The sequence below is a fragment of the Prionailurus viverrinus genome, chromosome B3, assembly GCF_022837055.1.
Source record: "Prionailurus viverrinus isolate Anna chromosome B3, UM_Priviv_1.0, whole genome shotgun sequence".
Lineage (NCBI taxonomy): Eukaryota > Metazoa > Chordata > Mammalia > Carnivora > Felidae > Prionailurus > Prionailurus viverrinus.
Genome location: NC_062566.1, coordinates 106,020,538 through 106,039,497, shown reverse-complemented (window position 1 = coordinate 106,039,497; position 18,960 = coordinate 106,020,538). Strand labels below are relative to the sequence as shown.

Here is an 18,960-nt window from a genome sequence, read left to right as displayed (position 1 = left end):
AATTTACTGGGAATCAAGAAAACCCACAGCTCTTTAAATCCCCTGGGATGATGACAGGATCCTTCTAGATCCCAAGACCACCAAAACCCAAAGCTACCTCTGCTGGATGGAAGCAGACAGGTTGCTTCTGAGCACTGTCTGCTCATGGTTTTGGTGGCCTTCCTCATTTAAATCTCATAGGAAACCAGTTACACAGTCACATATTGTACAACTGGTGTCCAAACAAGGCTCTCTGTGATTGATCAGTTCCAAGAAACTGAGTCTGAGAAAGCGGGTCTCAGACTAAGGCTATTCCTCATCTATAGCTCTGGTCATGTGTCTGTACCCTGCACCTTCGGCTTCAGGGATAAGAGTTCTAGATAAAGACTAAATTGTCTGCAGGCATCTGGTTGATTCTCTCTCATCAAACCATAAAGCCGCTAGGAAAAGCAACTTCCTGGTGTGCAGTCACATAGTGTAGCAGGCAGATGTCCTTCAACGATTCCGTTCTTCTGCCATTCTGGTTGATAACCACATAAAATCGCAGAAAATAATGACACCTAGTGTCCAAAAGTGTTACTCTTCTTCGAATATGTTGTGATTGCTTAGGCTATGAATACAGATGGAACAACATGGACATACACTCACACACCTTTACAGAAAGCCAATAAATAAAAACATAATTATTCCTTTGTCTACTAATAACAGAGGGGTTTTCCCACTACCTTCATTCTCTCAAGCCTCAGTTTCCTTTTGGGTAGGTCAATGCAAAGACTGTCGAAACTGTACAGAGGTAGGAGCAGGGGTGACCCCAGACTCCAGCAGAACCACACCACTAGTATCAAGAACCAAACAGAAGCAACCTAGCGTTAACCTGGGGACTGGGTTTTTTTCAAGCCCTAGTAACAAATTCAGTAAGGTCTTAGATATCTAGTAAAACGGTCACCGTTCTTGTAAGCCGAGTTTCAAAAATGACTCCATTTATAATATCCTCTTTACTGTTGAGGCCACGGTGTAGAGTTCCCTTTGGAATCTGGACTCACCTCTGCTATCCTTTTCTTCAGGTTCTCTTTTCCCATGTAGGAAGCCTGAAGGGAGATGACATTCTCTTCTTTTTGAATCAAAGTTGTCAAGATACTTTTAAAATTCTGATACTGTTTTAAGAGCTCCAAAACTCTTTCACATTGGTCAAGGCTATGGAAAAAAAAAAAAAGAAAGAAAAAAGTAAAACAGGTAAACCTCTAAGAATAGGGAAACCAGTCTCTCTCTTTGTACGTATCCTACAATAACGACTAATACGTTACAGAAGGATTTTTCCTCTTGACATGGTTTCGCACATTGTTTTACCAATTTAACCTAAGAATGATGGCATACATACTTATCTGGCAAAGGGATGGTCTAAAAAAGCACTGCATTATGATTTTCACTACTTCAATAGCAAAAAAAAAAAAAAAAAAAAAAAAATTACCAGATGTAAGCTCTAGGAAGAAACACAGGATTCATAATCTTAAGGAATCGGCATCTCAGTTTCATCATTAACCAAACTATATCTTGGAAAACAGGGCCTCCCTGGCACTATTCTTGGAGATTGTTTCCATCCTAATTCCGCAAGTCACAGTTTGTTTATGTCTATTTGCTCATTCTAGAGTTAGCCCTTTGAAAAAAGTAAAGTAATACAAATAATGAAGCAGTTAGGAGACCTGATTTCTAGTTGCGGCTGGCACTAATCAGTCATGTGACTTTAGCCTCTTTGGACCTCAATTTCTTTCCTGCACAAAATCAAAGGGTACAGTAGATTGAATACCACGGACAGGCTTTATCTTAACTTGTGTACATTCAGGTTCCAGTAGAAAACAGGAGGTGCCCTCAGACCGATGCGGGCAGAGTTAAGGGAAATTTTCAGGGAGCGGAGACACGAACTAGAGAAAAACAGATACACCACTCGGCCTCAGGGGAAAGGGGGAAGTGCCCTGGGCCAGAGAGGAGGCTGCCAGTAGGGGCTACCTGAACCACCTGCTGGAAAGGGAGGGGGTTAAGATCGCCTTGACCTCTCTCTCTCTGCCTGTCTTCAAATCTCCTACTAGTAACTTCCTGTCCTAACTGGACCCCTTGGCTTGGCTGGTACAGTCAGCTAGGGATCAGCCCTCCTGACCACTTCTACCTCCAGACAGAGAGTTAGGGAAAGAAGGCATGGATGGAGAACATTCAGCAGAATCACCAACCGGCGTGATTAAGGATTAACTTAAAATAGGAATATTACCATGAATTACCTGTGTGGGTGCAATATCATCACAAGGCCCCTTATAAGAGGGTGACAGGAGGGTCAGAGTGACAACAGAAAAAGAAACGAGAGGAGGGGAGAAAGCGCCAGATTAAGATTTGAAGACACCACATGGCTAGCTTTAAAGATGAAGAAGGGTGGCTCAGTTGGTTGAGCGTCCAACTTTGGCTCAGGTCATGATCTCACAATTCGCGAGATTGAGCCCCACGTCAGGCTTGCTGCTATCAGAGCAGGGCCCACTTCGGATTCTTTCCCTGCCGTCTCTGTGCCTCCCCAGCTTGCATGCTCTATCTCTCAAAAATTAACATTTAGAAAGAAAAAAAAAAAAAGATGGAGGAAGGGGACACACAGCAAGGAAAGCAGTAGGAGTCAGGAGGCCTCTAGAAGGCAAGGAAACGGATTCTGTCCTAGAGCCTCCAAGAAAGGAAGGCAGCTTGATTTCAGAATTTCCAGCCTCCAGACTGTAAGATAAATTTGTGTTGTTTTTAAGCCACTAAACTGCTGGTAACTAGTTACAGAACAGCAATAGAAAACTAATACAGGTAGAGAAATAATAATAATAATAAATACACTGGTTATTTGTTATTCCTCTTAGATAAACCTCTTAAATTCATTGGGCAATATAATCTAGGATTCCAGATCTTGCCCCAGACATTGGTCTCAGGAGCTTCCAGTATGAAATGCTTACTCTTGTTCCTCCGTTAGGTCCATGGGGATGTGTTTTCAACACGGTTCAAAAAGTTGATTGTGCTACACACAATTTTTTCAGATTTGGGAGGGATTTTTTTTCCTTACCATTCAGTGACCGAAGCTTTTGTATTCTCCCACAAAAGTGCCGTATTTTGGCACTGTTGATTCAGCGATTTTTCTCGGCCGTCTCTGAACTGCGGAAGAGAATTGACCATTTCTTGCAAGCATTTCTTCTCTTCTTCATATTCATCTAGATCCTTATCCAGTTTCATTAGTGCTTTTTTCCTTGATTACGAAAGAGAAAAGTTTGATAACCGATGATTGGCCACTCTGATTCAACACAAATAAAGGCAATTTGGGGGAGGCACTCTCACTTTAATTTGCCCTCAAACTATTATGCCAAAATTACACACTCTTATTAGAGAGTTCACAGGCTCTTTGCATTTGCAGAATACTAATTCGGTATTTTAAACATAATAAATATACAAAACCATAAGCAGTGACATTTTTTTCTGTGGTGAACACACTTGTAAAGAAGGTAGATATGCACCTGAGAGAAACCAGACAAAGAATATGAGTGGGTGCAAACGGGAAAGAGTGTGACATGGAGAAAGGACAAGAGACAGGTGAACGTGCCCTGCAAGCTCCTAAGGAAGAGCAGAGGAAGCCGAGGAGAAAGGAACGTGCAAGGAAATGTTGCATTTCTGCCTTGTGTACAAAAAGCTCTTCCCCATCAAAAAGGATTCATTTGACCTAAGGGTTTTAATCTGCAAACTAACCCTGGAAGGGTTAACTCCATTCACCCAGGTCTAAATTGCTTTTCTCAGGTACTCACTTCTCTACCTCCTTTCTTCCAATTCTCTCTGGAATCCACTCCCATAAGGATTTCACTCTCCACCTGCTCGCCAAGATCTTCGGTAACCTCCATGTTGCTAAACCCATGTTCCATTCTCAACCTTCGCTTCCTTCACGGGTCAGTAGCATTTGACACAGCTGACCACTTCTCCTTGTTGAAAGGTCTTCTCACTTGACTCCAGGACTCTCTTGATTTCCCTTCTCCTATACTGGCCACTCTTTCTTGGTTTCGTTCCCTGGTTCCTCCTCATCTCCCTGATCTCTTAACATGGAGTGCCTGGAGTAAACAGCTTGGACCTCTTCCCTTGTCTGTCTGAACTCCCTCCGCGGGCAATGTCACCCATCTCACGACTCTACACGGCATTCTAAATGCTCAGCCCCCTCTCCTGACTCCATCTGTCGTTAAGAATCTTGTTGATATCCGTATTTGAACGTCAAATAAGTATTTTGAACCTATCATGTCTAAAACTGAGCACACTTGATCAGTACCTGATAAACTTCATTCTTTCTCATCTCAGTTAATGGTAACTCCATTCTTCTAGTTGCTCAAGTCAAAGCTTGGAATCATTCTCGACTCCAATCTTCCTTATAAGCTATGTACGATGTATACATATAACCTATATAACTGTGGACTCTATCTTAAGAATTTATCCAGAATCTTAGCCCTTTTTGCCACCTCACCACTGGTCCATGCTACCATCATCCCTCACCTGGATCACTACCATAGGTGAACCTAGACTTCCTGTATCTTCACTTGATTCTTACACCGTTCTCAACACTTGGGCCAGAGAGAGTCTGTTACAGTGAAAACCAAATCATTTCCATTTGCTCGGACCCCTCCAATGACTTCCCATGTTATTCAAAGAAAAAGCCAAAGCTATCTCATGGCCCACAGGTTATCTGAGCTAAGCTCCATCCCACCCGTTCTGATCCCCTTTCATACTTCTTCCCCTCACTGTTGACTTTCCCAACTCCTTGCCTCTCTTCAAACATGCCAGGCTCATTCTCACACCTACTGCTCCCTCGGCCTGGAAGGCTCTTCCTCCCGGGAGTCACCGGGCCAGCTCTCTCATCCATCCCATCTGACTCAAAAGTTACTTTCTCAGTAAAACTCTTGATGACCCTTTTTGAATTACAACCCCCTCCTCCGTCCTTGTTCGATTTTTCTTCATAGCTTTTATCACTATCAAACATATTGAATATCTTACTCCTCTCACTAGATAAGACTCCATCAGGAACAAGAGCTTTTGTCTTTTGTGCTGACTCCTCTATCCGCAGTACCTAAAATAGTACCCGGCACACAACACATATTTGTTGTATTGGTAGCTAACTTAAAAATTAAAGCAATTTGGGGCGCCTGGGTGGCTCAGTCGGTTGAGCGTCCGACTTCGGCTCAGGTCATGATCTCGCGGCTCGTGGGCTCGAGCCCCGCGTCGGGCTCTGTGCTGACAGCTCAGAGCCTGGAGCCTGTTTCGGGTTCTGTGTCTCCCTCTCTCTCTCTGACCCTCCCCCGTTCATCCTCTGTCTCTCTCTGTCTCAAAAGTAAATAAACGTTAAAGCAATTTATTGTTTACCGATGTATAGTTTTTCATGTATAAATTAACATGGAACTTATTTATTACTTATTATTTATGAATAAAGAATAAATATTTATTAACAATAAATAACACATTAGTAATTAGTTCAACACCTCACTAAGAACTGGGCACTTAGGAATAAAAGTCTCATTGAGACCGTTAGCACAGAACAGTTTCAGAGGGAAGAGCTTGGTCAACTGAAGAGTCTCAAGAGAGCACTGAGCCTGAGGGACTTGGTGGGCAGAGGAGACAGGATGTGGGAAAGATTTAGAAAGGGGCGGAGAGTGCCACAGAGGTAACTTGCTAGCATTATCACTTGCGGGACCTGGAGGCTGGCTCTGAACACGAGAGTTAAAATCACGGCACTCGTACAAAGCCTGCCTGCCTCAGCTTACCACAATTCTGCTCAGTCTCCAGAATCAAAACTAACCTTGGCTGACCTCTTGCATCCAGTCCCATGCCGTCCCACTCTGTCCCCATCCCCATCCTGCTGGGAGGAGAGCAGGAGACCAAATAATTCAGCAACAAATAGGGACAGGGTATAGCATGCCTATCCTTTACCACTTCTTTCTTTCTTTAGTACCCCGTGTGTGGAGTTTTTTAGGTCTTCTCTCATCATGAGAACCCCGTAATAAAGACCAGAGCGCTAAAGGGACTTTGAAGGAACTCAAGTACTTTACATGCATCTTATTTCATTACTCCTTTGTCCATGAAACGTACACTTTAGGGAGAAAAAAAAATCATATAACATTTTCTAAAGGCACACTGTCAACAAAAGGAAAGCTTGTTTGAAGTGCCTACAGAAAAGCATGCTGAACACTGAATAGAGCAGGATGGAACAGAAGTAGAAAGACACAGAAAGAATTTCTTTCACCTAAGACATACTGAAAATACAGAGGAGCATCATCCCGCATGGGGTCATCGACAGACATGAGACTTACCGTTGTTTCACAGCTGGAGCAGTGGGATCCTTAAGACTGATTTTACTGATTTGATTGCACACATCTTGAATATTTTTCAGGAGTTCATTATTTTTGAAAGTACAAGTCTCTAGTAACTTGTCTTCAGTGAACTCCTCCTGCACGCCATAGCCATGTGTCTCAAATAACTTTTTGGACATAGCATCAACAAGTTTTTCACAGGTGTCGTCACCCCGTTCAGCATCTTTAAAGCTTATACCAAGCGTCTTCAAACGTTCATCCAAATGTCTGGCCTTGTCCTTCATCAGATTGGTTTCTCCTTCTTTATTTTCTATTGTCAAAGTGTTTTCTGGTACCACCTGTGTATCTGAGGCTGACGGGTCTGTAACAAGCTCAAAAGGGAGTTCAGCTGTTTTCAGAGAAGCCAGAAAGTCCTCCAGAGCTTTGAGGGCATCTTTACAACTCTGTACCCTGTGGTTCGTTTCATCAAGTTGTGTTCTGTGTTTCAGTATAATATTCTTTGTTGCATGGAGATCCAGTGGGTGTAATTCTTTCAATGCAAAGTCACCCCACTGTTCCAAATTATTACATATTTCAATCTGTTTTATGATGGAATCTTGGATATTCTAAAATAAAGTAAGAAACGCCGAAAAGACTAAGGCAGAGAAAAAGAGAGACTGCCCATCAGCAATGCACCTAAACTCCCAATGACTAGATTGCATCTGGAAAACCACTTCCCGGGTCTGCCAAGTCGGACAGGGTCCACAGAAGGAAACATTTTAATCACAAACAATCAGAGCCAATCTGTTTCATGATCTGATAACCTTTCTGATGTTTCAATCCCCAAAAGAAAACAAGTATATAAATCTACGGCTCCAGTGAAAATAGAGATTAAACTGTGGCGACATCTGTTTATAATCTGAAACATCAAACTTAAATATTTTTTTATTTCAAATGAGACCTGGAATAAGTAAACTGTAGAAAATGCACATGAGTCTAATACAATACTTAGGATTTCAGTCATTGGAGGAGATATTCATAAGCAGACCTTCATTTTGAATTCAAAGAAAATACCTAACTATTAACTTCACTGTACCTACTTTCAAATTTGTGAGGAATAAAAGAGATGAGAAATAAATTAGTCTAAATTATTGAAGACTTTCTGCCATTACTTATCATCTAACTATATACAATTGACGTATAATTAAAAATCTCTGAAGAATTGATTTATTCTATGAGTGCCTGGAAAACTTATATTTACCCTCAGGTTTTGATAAATGCCATCAGCACCAATGAGATGAAATTCTTGAATGGCCATTTCATGGAGGAGCAGGTCTGAGCCACAGAGGAGAAGTGATTCCTTCTCCACAGGTAACACAATCTTCAGCGCAGTCTCCAAAGATTCCATTCTGGGTGAAAAATAAACCCAGACACAATGGGAAAAGGCACCATAAATGTAGTCTATAAAACATATTAATGCCATTGTTTAACAACAAACAAAAAATAATTACCCAATAAGAATACATACAATGATATGTGCAGATTATCACATTAAAACCCAAACCCAGGAAAAACAACAAAAAACACACCAAAAAACCCCCAAATCCAGCGATCCAAAATGCCAAAGAATGAGTTGTTTGCTATATCCACATATTCATAATAGCTTAACAGAAACCACACTGAACGGAAAATTGTTGTAAAACATACAGAGCCTTTCCTAACCTTTTGAAGTGCAAAATGGTGAATGTAATTTAACTTTGCCTTGGATGACAAAGAAATGTCATTATAAACACTAATTATTTTATTAGTGAAAATATAACAGAATTCAAAGAAATGGGCTCTACTAATCTGGGAATGAAATGTGTGACCTTTGACGAATAACATATGACTGTGAGCCTCAGTTTTCTCTTATGTAAAGTGGGGATATGTCCTGGGGAAACACATCCTATGTATAGGGGATAATAACAGCACTCTCACTTTGGAAATGGGAAAATCAAGATTCAGAGAAGTTATGTGACATGGCCAAATTCATGCCCAAGGGCAGATCAGGGGGAAGAGCACGGCCTTTGGAACTCAACAGAGTGCAAATTCCACCTAAATGTCTGGCCAGTGGGGAGGCTTGGTTAGGTTATGTAACCTCCCTGAGTATCAGTTTCCTCATCAGTAAAATGGCCCTCAAGTTAGCAACCAAATAAAATACTTAATATAGTACTAGCCTAGCTTAAAATAGTATTAAAATTTCATAAATTTAGTAAATGCAGTGTTAATAGATCTCAGAATTATACCTGGTATTAAGAGTCATCTGAAACTCTCTTTCTTTTTCTTTTAATCTGTCTCTTGCCTCGCGTATAAAGGGCTTCTTTACGTCACTCTCAAGCTCTTCTAACTTCAGTGAAGTGATTTCAAACTCCTGCCAGCAGGAATCAGTTTCATTTTCTAAGACCTAGATGAAACACATAAAGTAATCTATCAACTAGGGGGTTAACAGGCATGATTATTTTGTTCTAACAAAATGAGGCATTTGCCAACTATGAACACGAAGTTTCATATGAAAATACATTAAGATTATTTTTATATCTAATTTCATTAATGAAATTAATTAACTAATTTTAATTTTAAATAAGTTTTAAAAATATTTTCCAACCATCTACGAGTAAAGTATCCTTCAGGAAACAATGATCTTAACTGTGCTCTCAGTTAGAAGACCCATTCAGTGAAGTCAAGGGAGTCAACAATGAAGGAACCCACACTTCCTTCCCATAAGTCAGTGCAGAGAATACAATTCAGAAAGATGAGATACATGTAGGGGTGCCTGGATGGCTGAGGCGGTTAAGCATTGGACTCTTGATTTCGGCTCAGGTCATGATTTCATGGGATCAAGTCCCTACTCAAGATTCTCTCTCTCTCTCTCTCTGCCTCTCCCCCACTTATGATCTCTCTCTCTCAAAACAAACTTAAAAAAAGGAAAGATACATGTAATATAAGAACAGATATTCTAGTTCCTCTAGATAATAAATCTTTGTTTCTCCCTAAACTAAAAACTAGAGTGAATTAAACTGTTTCTATCAAATAAGAAGCAAATGAAATTATAATTAAACATGTAAAAATTCTATTCTATTCCAGCTCCTTACCTTGTTAGGTTTTTTTTTTGTTGTTTTTTTTTTTTAAGGCACTACCACACAATTTTACTGAGTGCTGATCATTATAATTTGTTCACTTTCCCCAAGGATTAGTATAGCTTTTATGACCAACTCATTATTCAGTTACTGGAGTAAGGTCTCAAGACAGTTTCTTAATTGTGATGAAAACGTGCTAAATCTATCACTTGAACAACAGAGATTTTAACATATTCATTCTGCTTACTCAGATGGAAAATAGAGAAAAGCCAGATGGTAGAGTGTGACTCAGAAACTGGCATTATAAAAGGAAGATAACTATAAAATATGGGAGGGCACTGTAGGCTCTCCCGTGGCCCTTTTCTCCACCTGATGGGTTTTCTGTGAGGGTTCGTTCTAATGTACATCCAAGTATACAACAGTGTTGCCCTGCACTGCACAGATCGTCTTCAAAGTAAGGAAGATCTTCATTTGTAGGGCCTACAACTTGTGTGCCCAACATGAGACAGTTTTTTTTCTGTAGCTCCTGAGCCAAATGTAATACTTCTTCTGATGGCTCTCCACAAGAGTATCCATCAGAGTGAAAGATCCTTCCACTGCCTGCCCCTTTGTTACTGCCCAACATGAGACACACAAGGTGACAATTTGTCAGGATGACTGGTTTTTCACGTATTGTTAATTTTATAGCCACACAGTTGGGCTGTTGGGTGAAACTGCCTTCAAACATAGTGCTTGGACCAATTCTTTTGAAGTCCTCATTCCTATCCTATACACAACCCAAAACTCTGCAAGCCACCATATCTGGAGTACCAAATCAGAGCAGGAGCAATAAATTAGGACCCTGAACCAAAGTCTTTCCTGGGTTTGGTTCTTGAAGGCAAATCACTTTCTAGAATAGAATGACATTGGAAATGTAATCCAACAAAGAGAGTTCTTTGGAAACATCTAGCGTACGTGACCTCAGCAAAGGTAGTGGAATTCTATACTCACGGTGGTATTGTTTTCTAATAAAACATAAAACTCCTCTAATAACATTTTTATTTTATTTTATTTTTTTTAATTTTTTTTAGCATTTATTTATTTTTGAGACAGAGAGAGACAGAGCATGAATGGGGGAGGGTCAGAGAGAGGGAGACACAGAATCCGAAACAGGCTCCAGGCTCCGAGCTGTCAGCACAGAGCCCGACGCGGGACTCGAACTCACGGACCACGAGATCATGACCTGAGCCGAAGCCGGCCGCTTAACCGACTGAGCCACCCAGGCGCCCCTCTAATAATATTTTTAGTAATTACCTGTAGATCTGTCAGTTTAGCCTGAAGACAAGCACTACTCCTTACTACGTCACTGGAGAAATCAGAAATAATTCTGAATTTGTTGTTTTGCAGGCACAGCTCAAGATCTTCTCTGTGTGTATCATACCTGGGGAAAAATTAAATGCGATGCTACTTAACTTTAATAAGAAGACAATTTTTTTTTTTTAATTACTGTCAATTATACATGAGGAAATCTCAGGAATTTCTGCTTAAGTTACTGGACTACATGCAAAAATTATGACCAATGGGTTATACACATGTATTAAAGTATAACATGTTTGTATTAATGAAAGATTTTGGGTGGATCTTCCAGTTATTTATTTTTTCTCAACGTTTTTTTTTTGTTTTTTTTTTTTTTATTTATTTATTTTTGGGACAGAGAGAGACAGAGCATGAACGGGGGAGGGGCAGAGAGAGAGGGAGACACAGAATCGGAAACAGGCTCCAGGCTCCGAGCCATCAGCCCAGAGCCTGACGCGGGGCTCCAACTCACGGACCACGAGATCGTGACCTGGCTGAAGTCGGACGCTTAACTGACTGCACCACCCAGGCGCCCCTCTTCCAGTTATTTAAAAGTTACCTCTCTTGTAAACTACGGACAGATGCATCGTGACCCTTCTCATACTTCTCCATAACGCTTTCTTCCTGTTGAGGCTGTAACTCGGATTCCAGGCTAAAATTCTTAACTGATCCCATTGCCTAAGCAAATATGCAAAATAGCAAACATAATATCTTCAATATACTTAATTGCCTGGAAAAGATAAACATTTTATAGTACAAAGGTATATCACTAATTCTTTATACCCTCACCCAGGAGATAATAAAATTTATTTGAAGCTTCTCAGGTCAGAGAAAGGCCTTCCCCTAGGACAGAAGAGGTTTATTACAGGGAGTCTCACCTTCTAATCGGTATATCAGCACAGAAGAGGTGTTCTCCCAGCCCCTAAACCCCTAAATACTGTCTCTGCCTACGACTGCATAGCCATAGTCAAAAGCCTTCGGAAGCCTAGCGTGCAGGCCAGACCTCTGATTTCAAATACACCTGGTTCCTTCCCCACAGCTTCAGACTAGCAGGCTGGGCTATGACCCACAGTCCATGGCCACTTACCTAAAATTCAAGAATTCAGAAAATTCAATCCCCAAGGGGAGCAAACGACAATGTACTGAGAAAAAGACAAATAATAACTAGCTCATCTCCATGCAGCTGAGGCATCCGTACAGATGAAACTCAACCTCTCGTACCCCTGAATAGGAACGTGCACAGACTACGTGTAATCGTAATGTCTGCAAATGGTCTCTTTCTGAAAGAGCTGTTGTATCCTCAGGAGAAGAAAACGTTACGCTCGCTATAGCTTTGGTTCACTGTGTTGTAATTCTGAGTCTTTCTTGCATTACTTCCTCAGCTGATGAAAATAATGGGATAATTAAAGCTAGCAATTAATGAGAAGCGGATTGTTGTGCGCTTGGCTTTTTTTCACTGGGTTTACTTCTAAAATACATTATCCGCATGTGACACCTGTTCAGCTGATGGCTGATTATCTGAGTTTGCAGATGGCACCTCGCTGTGGGCATTCCTTCCTCCGTTCTCAGATGTGCTCATGGGCTCCCTAGGAAGGAATCAAAATTGCACGTTAAAACAGAGGCAGAAACAGGAAGTCTAAAAGAGAATAAATAACACTCCTTGTCATTCGATCTTGCAAGGGGCTTTCTCTTGTTTTCCCCTGATGTGTAGTTAATCTTATGAAGCACTCACTTGTTTTTCGACACGCCTCCCACCGCGGGCTGCAGCGCCCCGTGAATCTCGGAAGCACACTTCCGAAGTCTTTCTATCTTCTGTTCATAATCTTTGAGGGCCCTCCTCACTTCTTGTTGACTCTTCTGTGAAGTCAGCTCTTCACACAGCTCCCGCAGGACGTCCATGTGGTGATGGAGCTGGTACAGACCGCCTTCCTCAGAAAAGCAGGCCTGATTGAGGAAATAAAGCAGGCAATGTGTTTCAAAGGAGTCTGCGTGATTAGTCCATAAGGATTAGAAACTAACAGATGTGTGTGACTTTAACAACATAATCTTTTATAGGCCATCCGCTGTGCGCCCGGTGTGGTAATGGGCACTGGAGAAACAAAGATGAGGAAGTCAGCCTGAAAGGGATTCACCACAGTCTAGTAATGCAGTGAATGAAACCAGAATATGTCACCCCAAAATATGCCTCCTTTTTTTTAAAGTCATCTCTACACCCAACGTGGGGCTCAAACTCACGACCTCGAGATCAAGAGGCACACGCTCTACTGAGCCAGCCAGACGCCGCCAAAAATATGCCTCTTTGGTGCGAAAATTATTTTGAGCTAAAGGCAATTAAGAAGCAGAAAACACAGAAAAAGCTCCCTGCTTTCTGCCTACAGGCAGGAAATAAAGTCTCTTTTTATTAGCGATAGACTCTCATCAGCCCAGAGACAGTACCGGAGAAATCTGCAAACAAACCTTGTTAAACTAACCCTTATCTTTGCCTTGCCAATTCTTCACAAATGTATGGCTTTGTTGTCTACAAGGTATAAAAAATTCCTTCTCTGGTCACTTCTTTGGGTCTTTACTCTCTTGTGAAGGCTCCCACGTGCATGTAAAAATTCAATAAAATATGTACGCTTTTCTCCTGTTCATCTGCCTTTGTCGGTTTCATTTTCAGGGACCCTCAGGAGTCAAAAAAATAATAATTTTTTTTCCTCCCCTCCAGTGGTCATACAAATAATGTGCGCATAGCGTGACAAGTGTTATGACAGGGTCACTGCCTGCCTTAAGGAGTCCGAGAAAACCCACTCCACATGTGGGAGCCAGCTGAGGGAGATGCGGCCAGAACAAGTCCGACTGCTCCGAGTCAGAGCCTAGAGAGGTCACTCCTACCAGAAGGAACAGCCTAGGGGAAGAAAGCTCCAGATGTTCTGAAAGAACAGTGGTCTAGTGTGGCTGGAGGGCACAGCGCGGGAGAAGGGACGCTGAAGGCACGTCTTGAGGCCAGACTGTGGCCCACCTGCGTGGTGTTCTAAGGGGCTTAGAGATATTCTGGGAGTAACAGTGAGGCAGTGACATAGGATTTGTGGTTCAAAGGGGTCTCTCTGTTGATGGGTCTGGAAGATGATGTGGCCATCATCGCATGGGGAAAATACCCCAGGTCAAGGGCAATGGCAACACCGTGGAAAAGAAGGAGAGGAAGCAGTTGTCCTGGAGAGTAACCCATGAGGCCTGGCAACTGACTCCATCACAGCTGAGCAGGAAGGAAAGGGGATGGGGAGGAGGGGAGTTCTCAGGCTGCAGTGGCTTCATGACCAACAGATACAAAAGGGAGCAAAGTTTGAGGGAAGATATTATGGGCTAGTTTTGGACACGCTGAACTGGAGGTTTCTGAAGAACACTGGGACATGTACCACTCAGAAACAGAATCTGGACCTCAGAGGAAAGGACTCAGGTGGTGATAAAGATTTAGGCACTATCACTGCAGAGAGGGTTTTATCATTAAAGCCGCAAAGGGCAGAAAACCCCCTAGGGCAGGCATGACACCAGCCAAAAATGGAGACTCTCAAAACTAAAACATTAAGATAACACAAGGGAAACAGAGAAATTTGTGGGGCCCCTGCCTGGCTCAGTTGGTAGACTGTGCGACTGTTGATCTCGGGTCATGAGTTCGAGCCCCACGTTGGGTATAAAGATTACTTTAAAAAAGAGAGAGAAATTTGTGAATGACGCTAAAAAGAAGTTCCCCGCCCCCCAAAAAATAATCAAATAAGGAAAAGCAAGAGAGGTTGATATTGGGAGAGCCACGGCAGTAAACAGTTTAAAGGAAAGAAGAAGAGTCAATACTGTCAAATAAATAGAAGCAATCATATAGGATGGGGGCCGGATGGAGCATGAGATTTGCCCCAGATGCTTATATCCTGATTTGCTATCTTTTCCAAAAGCAGCACTTCTGAGGACACCGTGTCCCCTCAAAATCAACTGTGGGTACTTAAGCAACAGGTGACACATTTGCAACCACAGTCTCAAGGGACAGGGGCCACTGAGCCATGGCAAGGGAAATCATGAAATAATAACTTGACGCTGAATTTTTCTCATGTCCCAAAAGCAAGAAACACAGGCTGCAGTTAGAACTCGAACCACGTAAGGGATAATCCCCAGGAAACGGACAAGAGGACTGACGTAATTTTCAGAGCAGGTTTAATCCGAGGTGAAGGACATACACAACCATGTAAGAGAAACTCCAAAATGATGACAACATATAAATGGAAAACAAGTGGTTTACCTCATGTTCCTTGATGAGACCCTTGGTCCTTCCTCTGCGAATTAGTTTCTTTTCTTTATTTATTTGTTTTTCAAGTTTTGAAATACTGTCACTGAGTTTTCCTTTTTCAATGTCTATTTTCAGTTGTTGAATATACAAAGACATCTCATGATGAAGAGACTGCAAAAAAAAAAAAAAAAAAAAAAAAAAAAAGCCCACAAAGGCACATGTATTAGCTAACTATGAGAAAAGAATACATTGAAAAGATTTTCATCAAAAACCCAGTAAGAATATTTGTAGTAACACAGGGTCGAAAGAGGGTTTAAACGACATTCTGATTCGTCTTTATGTCACTGGGAAGGATGTTTTAAAATATACCAGACCCAGAAACATATTTTCTTTTTCTAACAACTAAAACCATGTATTAGCTGTGAAAGATACCATTAAGAGAATGGAAAAGACAAGGCTGGAGACTAGAGAAAACATATACAAAACACATTCCGAGCGTATGGAGAAATAACACGGAACTAAAATGTATGTCCTGGATGGGATTCTGAAATAGAAAAAAAATGAGAGGAGGGAAACACGGTGGAAACATGCATAAAGTATAAACGTAAGGAAATAACGTACCATCGTTGGGCCATTAAGTGTGACAAAGATACCGTATTAATGTAAGATGATAATAATAAGGGATAATAATACTGGGCATGGGGTACACTGGAACTCTGTACTATCTTTGTAATAATTCAGTAAATCTAAAATTGCTCTAAGATTATAAATAAATAAATAAATAAATAAATAAATAAATAAATTGTTCTAAAATTTAGAAATTTGTTTAACTTTTCATTTAATTAATTTATTTTAAATAAACGTCTATTTAAAAGCATGTTTTAAGGGGCGCCTGGGTGGCTCCGTCAGGTGAGCATCCAACTCTTGATTTCAGCTCAGGTCATGATCCCAGGGTCATGGGATCGAGCCCCACATCAGCCTCCACATTGGACGTGGAGCCTGCTTGAGATTCTCTCTCTCTCCCTCTGACCCTCTCCCCCACTCACACACTCTCTCTAAAATAAAAAAAAAAAAAAGGGGCGCCTGGGTGGCTCAGTCGGTTAAGCGGCTGACTTCGGCTCAGGTCATGATCTCACGGTCCGTGAGTTCGAGCCCCGCATCAGGCTCTGTGCTGACAGCTCAGAACCTGGAGCCTGTTTCAGATTCTGTGTCTCCCTCTCTCTCTGACCCTCCCCCGTTCATGCCCTGTCTCTCTCTGTCTCAAAAATAAATAAACATTAAAAAAAAATTTTTTTTTAATAAAATAAAAAAAAAACAATAAAGTTAAATAAAATACGTTTTAAGTGCCTTTAACAGTAGACATTCAATTATATTACCTTATTCTCTCTCTCCAGACACACACGCTGAATACAAATCATCGATTATTGAACACAATCTCTGTGGTGGGGCTTTAGATAAATCCTTGCAATAATCCTGCCAAGTGGTTGCACACATCCCCATTTTATCAGATACGTTCCTAGAGGGTGAAACAACTTACCCAAGGTCATAGCTGCTGAATCGAGGTCTGTCTGCCATCAAAGTCTATGCCTATTTCACTAGGAAACTCTACATGTGCATATGTGTCTATATGTTGTCTCAGTCAGGATCCAACTAGGGACCCAGGAAACACTAAATATTTAACTCAGAGGGAATCAAATGCAGGGAACTAGTTACACACGAGATGAAAGAACAGAAAAGCCAAAGGGAGGACAGTAAGGCAATCCGGAGATGAACACTGGCAGAAGGCTGTTATACTGCTGGGCTGGAGGCTTCAGAGGAGCCCAGACAGAAGGGTCATCAGAATCTGGAACCATGGAACCCACAGCCACCAAAGACACTGTCCAAGAGAGGGACTTTGGACTCTCCCCTTTCCCCCCTCCAATCACCCGCTAATCTCCAAGCCGTGTTGTCATTGGCTGAACACAGAACATGACTGGGCCCTGGGAAACTCACAGGATCAGCCCCACTGTGATACCAAGTACACGGGGGATGGCCAGGAATGACTGATGACAAATGGGCCCAGGGTCAGATCTACAAGCAGAATCCCAGATACATGTGCATGTTCTTACCTCCCACTTGGCACAGACACGTCTACTCTCTTCTTCCAAAGACAGCTTTACACCCTCAGTTACATCATTTTTCAGTTCCTCAACAGCTTTCAAATACTTGACCAGACTTTTAGAATTTAGAATTATTAGTGCTTCCTAAAAAAGAGAATGTAAACGAGAACATGAAAGCCTCATTCTAGGGTTGCCTGGCTGGCTCAGTCAGCAGAGGGTGCGACTCTTGGGTCTTGGGGTTCTGTGTTCGGGCCCCACATTGGGTATACAGATTGCTTAAAAAATAAAATCTTTAAAAAAAAAAAAAAAGTCTCATTCTACTGCCAAGTCCTCAAAGCTAATGTTGGTAGGTCTTTCGGGGGCAGAACTGGGAAAAGACTTTTTGGAGACTATGAAGATTTAGGGGAAACTTTTTGTAAAGTAAGGTTGATATCCCTTTTGCATCTCTTGAATACCTTTGAAAAGAACTGCAAAATATTTATTAATCAAATGTAGTTAGACATTTGAGGACCAGATAAAGACTTGCTTAGGATAGTCAAAAGGACTTTTGTTACCCCTCTGATAAATCATTGAAAGGATTATTGTGCAGGGGAATGAGCCACTGGCACTGTTTCCTCTAAAGTTCCTAAGTACTAGTGAATAGAGGACCATCCTTCATTAACAATACAATACGAAGAATATACTAGCATGTATTAGAGATTAGTGTTGTAAGAAGACACAATTTATAGTAGGATTAATAGGCCAATATTTAATATTGTGCATAAGCATTTTTAGGCTGCAACAAGTCAACATTACCTTATCATCAACTTCAAAGTTTTGCCCAGGGCCAACCACACTGGCAGTCCTGCCCCAGAGAGGGAGTAGCAGTGGACAGAGACGCGTCTGCTCCTTATCTCATGCTTACCTGCTCTTATAGACCCGGCAATTACCTGGCAGAAACCTAGTTTAATTAATTAGGAAATGACAGAACACAGAATAGTTTGGTGCTTGTGAAAGAGACAGAAAACCTACAGGAGATAGAAGACAAAAGTAACTTTAGGGAATAAGGCACTTAAGCATGGTGGGAATTCATTCATGCGCTCACGACGTATTTATTATGGGCCTACTGTGGAAAAGGTACAAGGCTGAGCCCCAGGGCCTTCCTCCAAGGCCTCTGTGAGGATTGCTGGATTTATTACCTGGGGAGACTCTCTAACCCTACATGCTGGCAGATGGCTCCCATGACTCATGTGCCCCTGGAGTCGCAGGGGTCTCAGGACAGGACATGGCAGGGCAGAGATCTTGCTTCTGCCATGAAAATGGCTCTACTTTACTAAATGCCAGAGATAAAAGGGGGGAAATCTGTGGCCTCAGATTCCAAAAGGTAGACCCTCAGCAGGAGGAAAATGGCGCCAGACTGACCCCTTTAACCCCTCTCTCTGGGAGAGAAGGGGCCTTGAGCCTCCGTTTTGTCTCTTCCTTCTCTCTTTCCTGAGCTGACCATATCAGCACCAGGAAATCCAGCCTGGTGATTATTCATAAGAACCACTGACTCTTTCAGGTCAGTTCAGCACTCTCAGCAACCTAGGAATACAAGTGACAATAAAAGGCCGAGGGAGGGGCGCCTGGGTGGCTCAGTCGGTTGAGCGTCCAACTTCGCTCAGGTCAGAGAGTTCGAGCCCCGCATCAGGCTCTGTGCTGACAGCTCAGAGCCTGGAGCCTGCTTCCGATTCTGTGTCTCCCTCTCTCTCTGGCCCTCCCCCCGTTCATGCTCTGTCTCTCTCTGTCTCAAAAATAAATAAATGTTAAAAAAAAAATTAAAAAAAAAAAAAAAGGCCGAGGGAACTGGTCAAAGATGGTGGCTAGCAACATGC

The 18,960-nt window shown here is 41.9% G+C and overlaps 1 protein-coding gene across 11 annotated transcripts in view; it reads right to left on the bottom strand.

Moving 5' to 3' along the window:
• The window catches only part of SYNE2 (spectrin repeat containing nuclear envelope protein 2), a 342,533-nt gene that overhangs the window by 196,147 nt on the left and 127,426 nt on the right, over positions 1-18,960 (bottom strand). For all 11 annotated transcript variants that reach the window (XM_047864572.1, XM_047864571.1, XM_047864576.1 and 8 more), the window contains exons 22-32: positions 17,117-17,251; positions 15,021-15,179; positions 12,486-12,697; positions 12,249-12,339; positions 11,313-11,431; positions 10,712-10,838; positions 8,588-8,745; positions 7,564-7,711; positions 6,324-6,928; positions 3,056-3,235; positions 1,023-1,173 (exon numbers count right to left, since the gene is read on the bottom strand). In XM_047864572.1, coding sequence (XP_047720528.1) covers positions 1,023-1,173; positions 3,056-3,235; positions 6,324-6,928; positions 7,564-7,711; positions 8,588-8,745; positions 10,712-10,838; positions 11,313-11,431; positions 12,249-12,339; positions 12,486-12,697; positions 15,021-15,179; positions 17,117-17,251 — 2,085 coding nt within the window. The remainder of the gene's footprint in view (positions 1-1,022; positions 1,174-3,055; positions 3,236-6,323; positions 6,929-7,563; positions 7,712-8,587; positions 8,746-10,711; positions 10,839-11,312; positions 11,432-12,248; positions 12,340-12,485; positions 12,698-15,020; positions 15,180-17,116; positions 17,252-18,960) is intronic.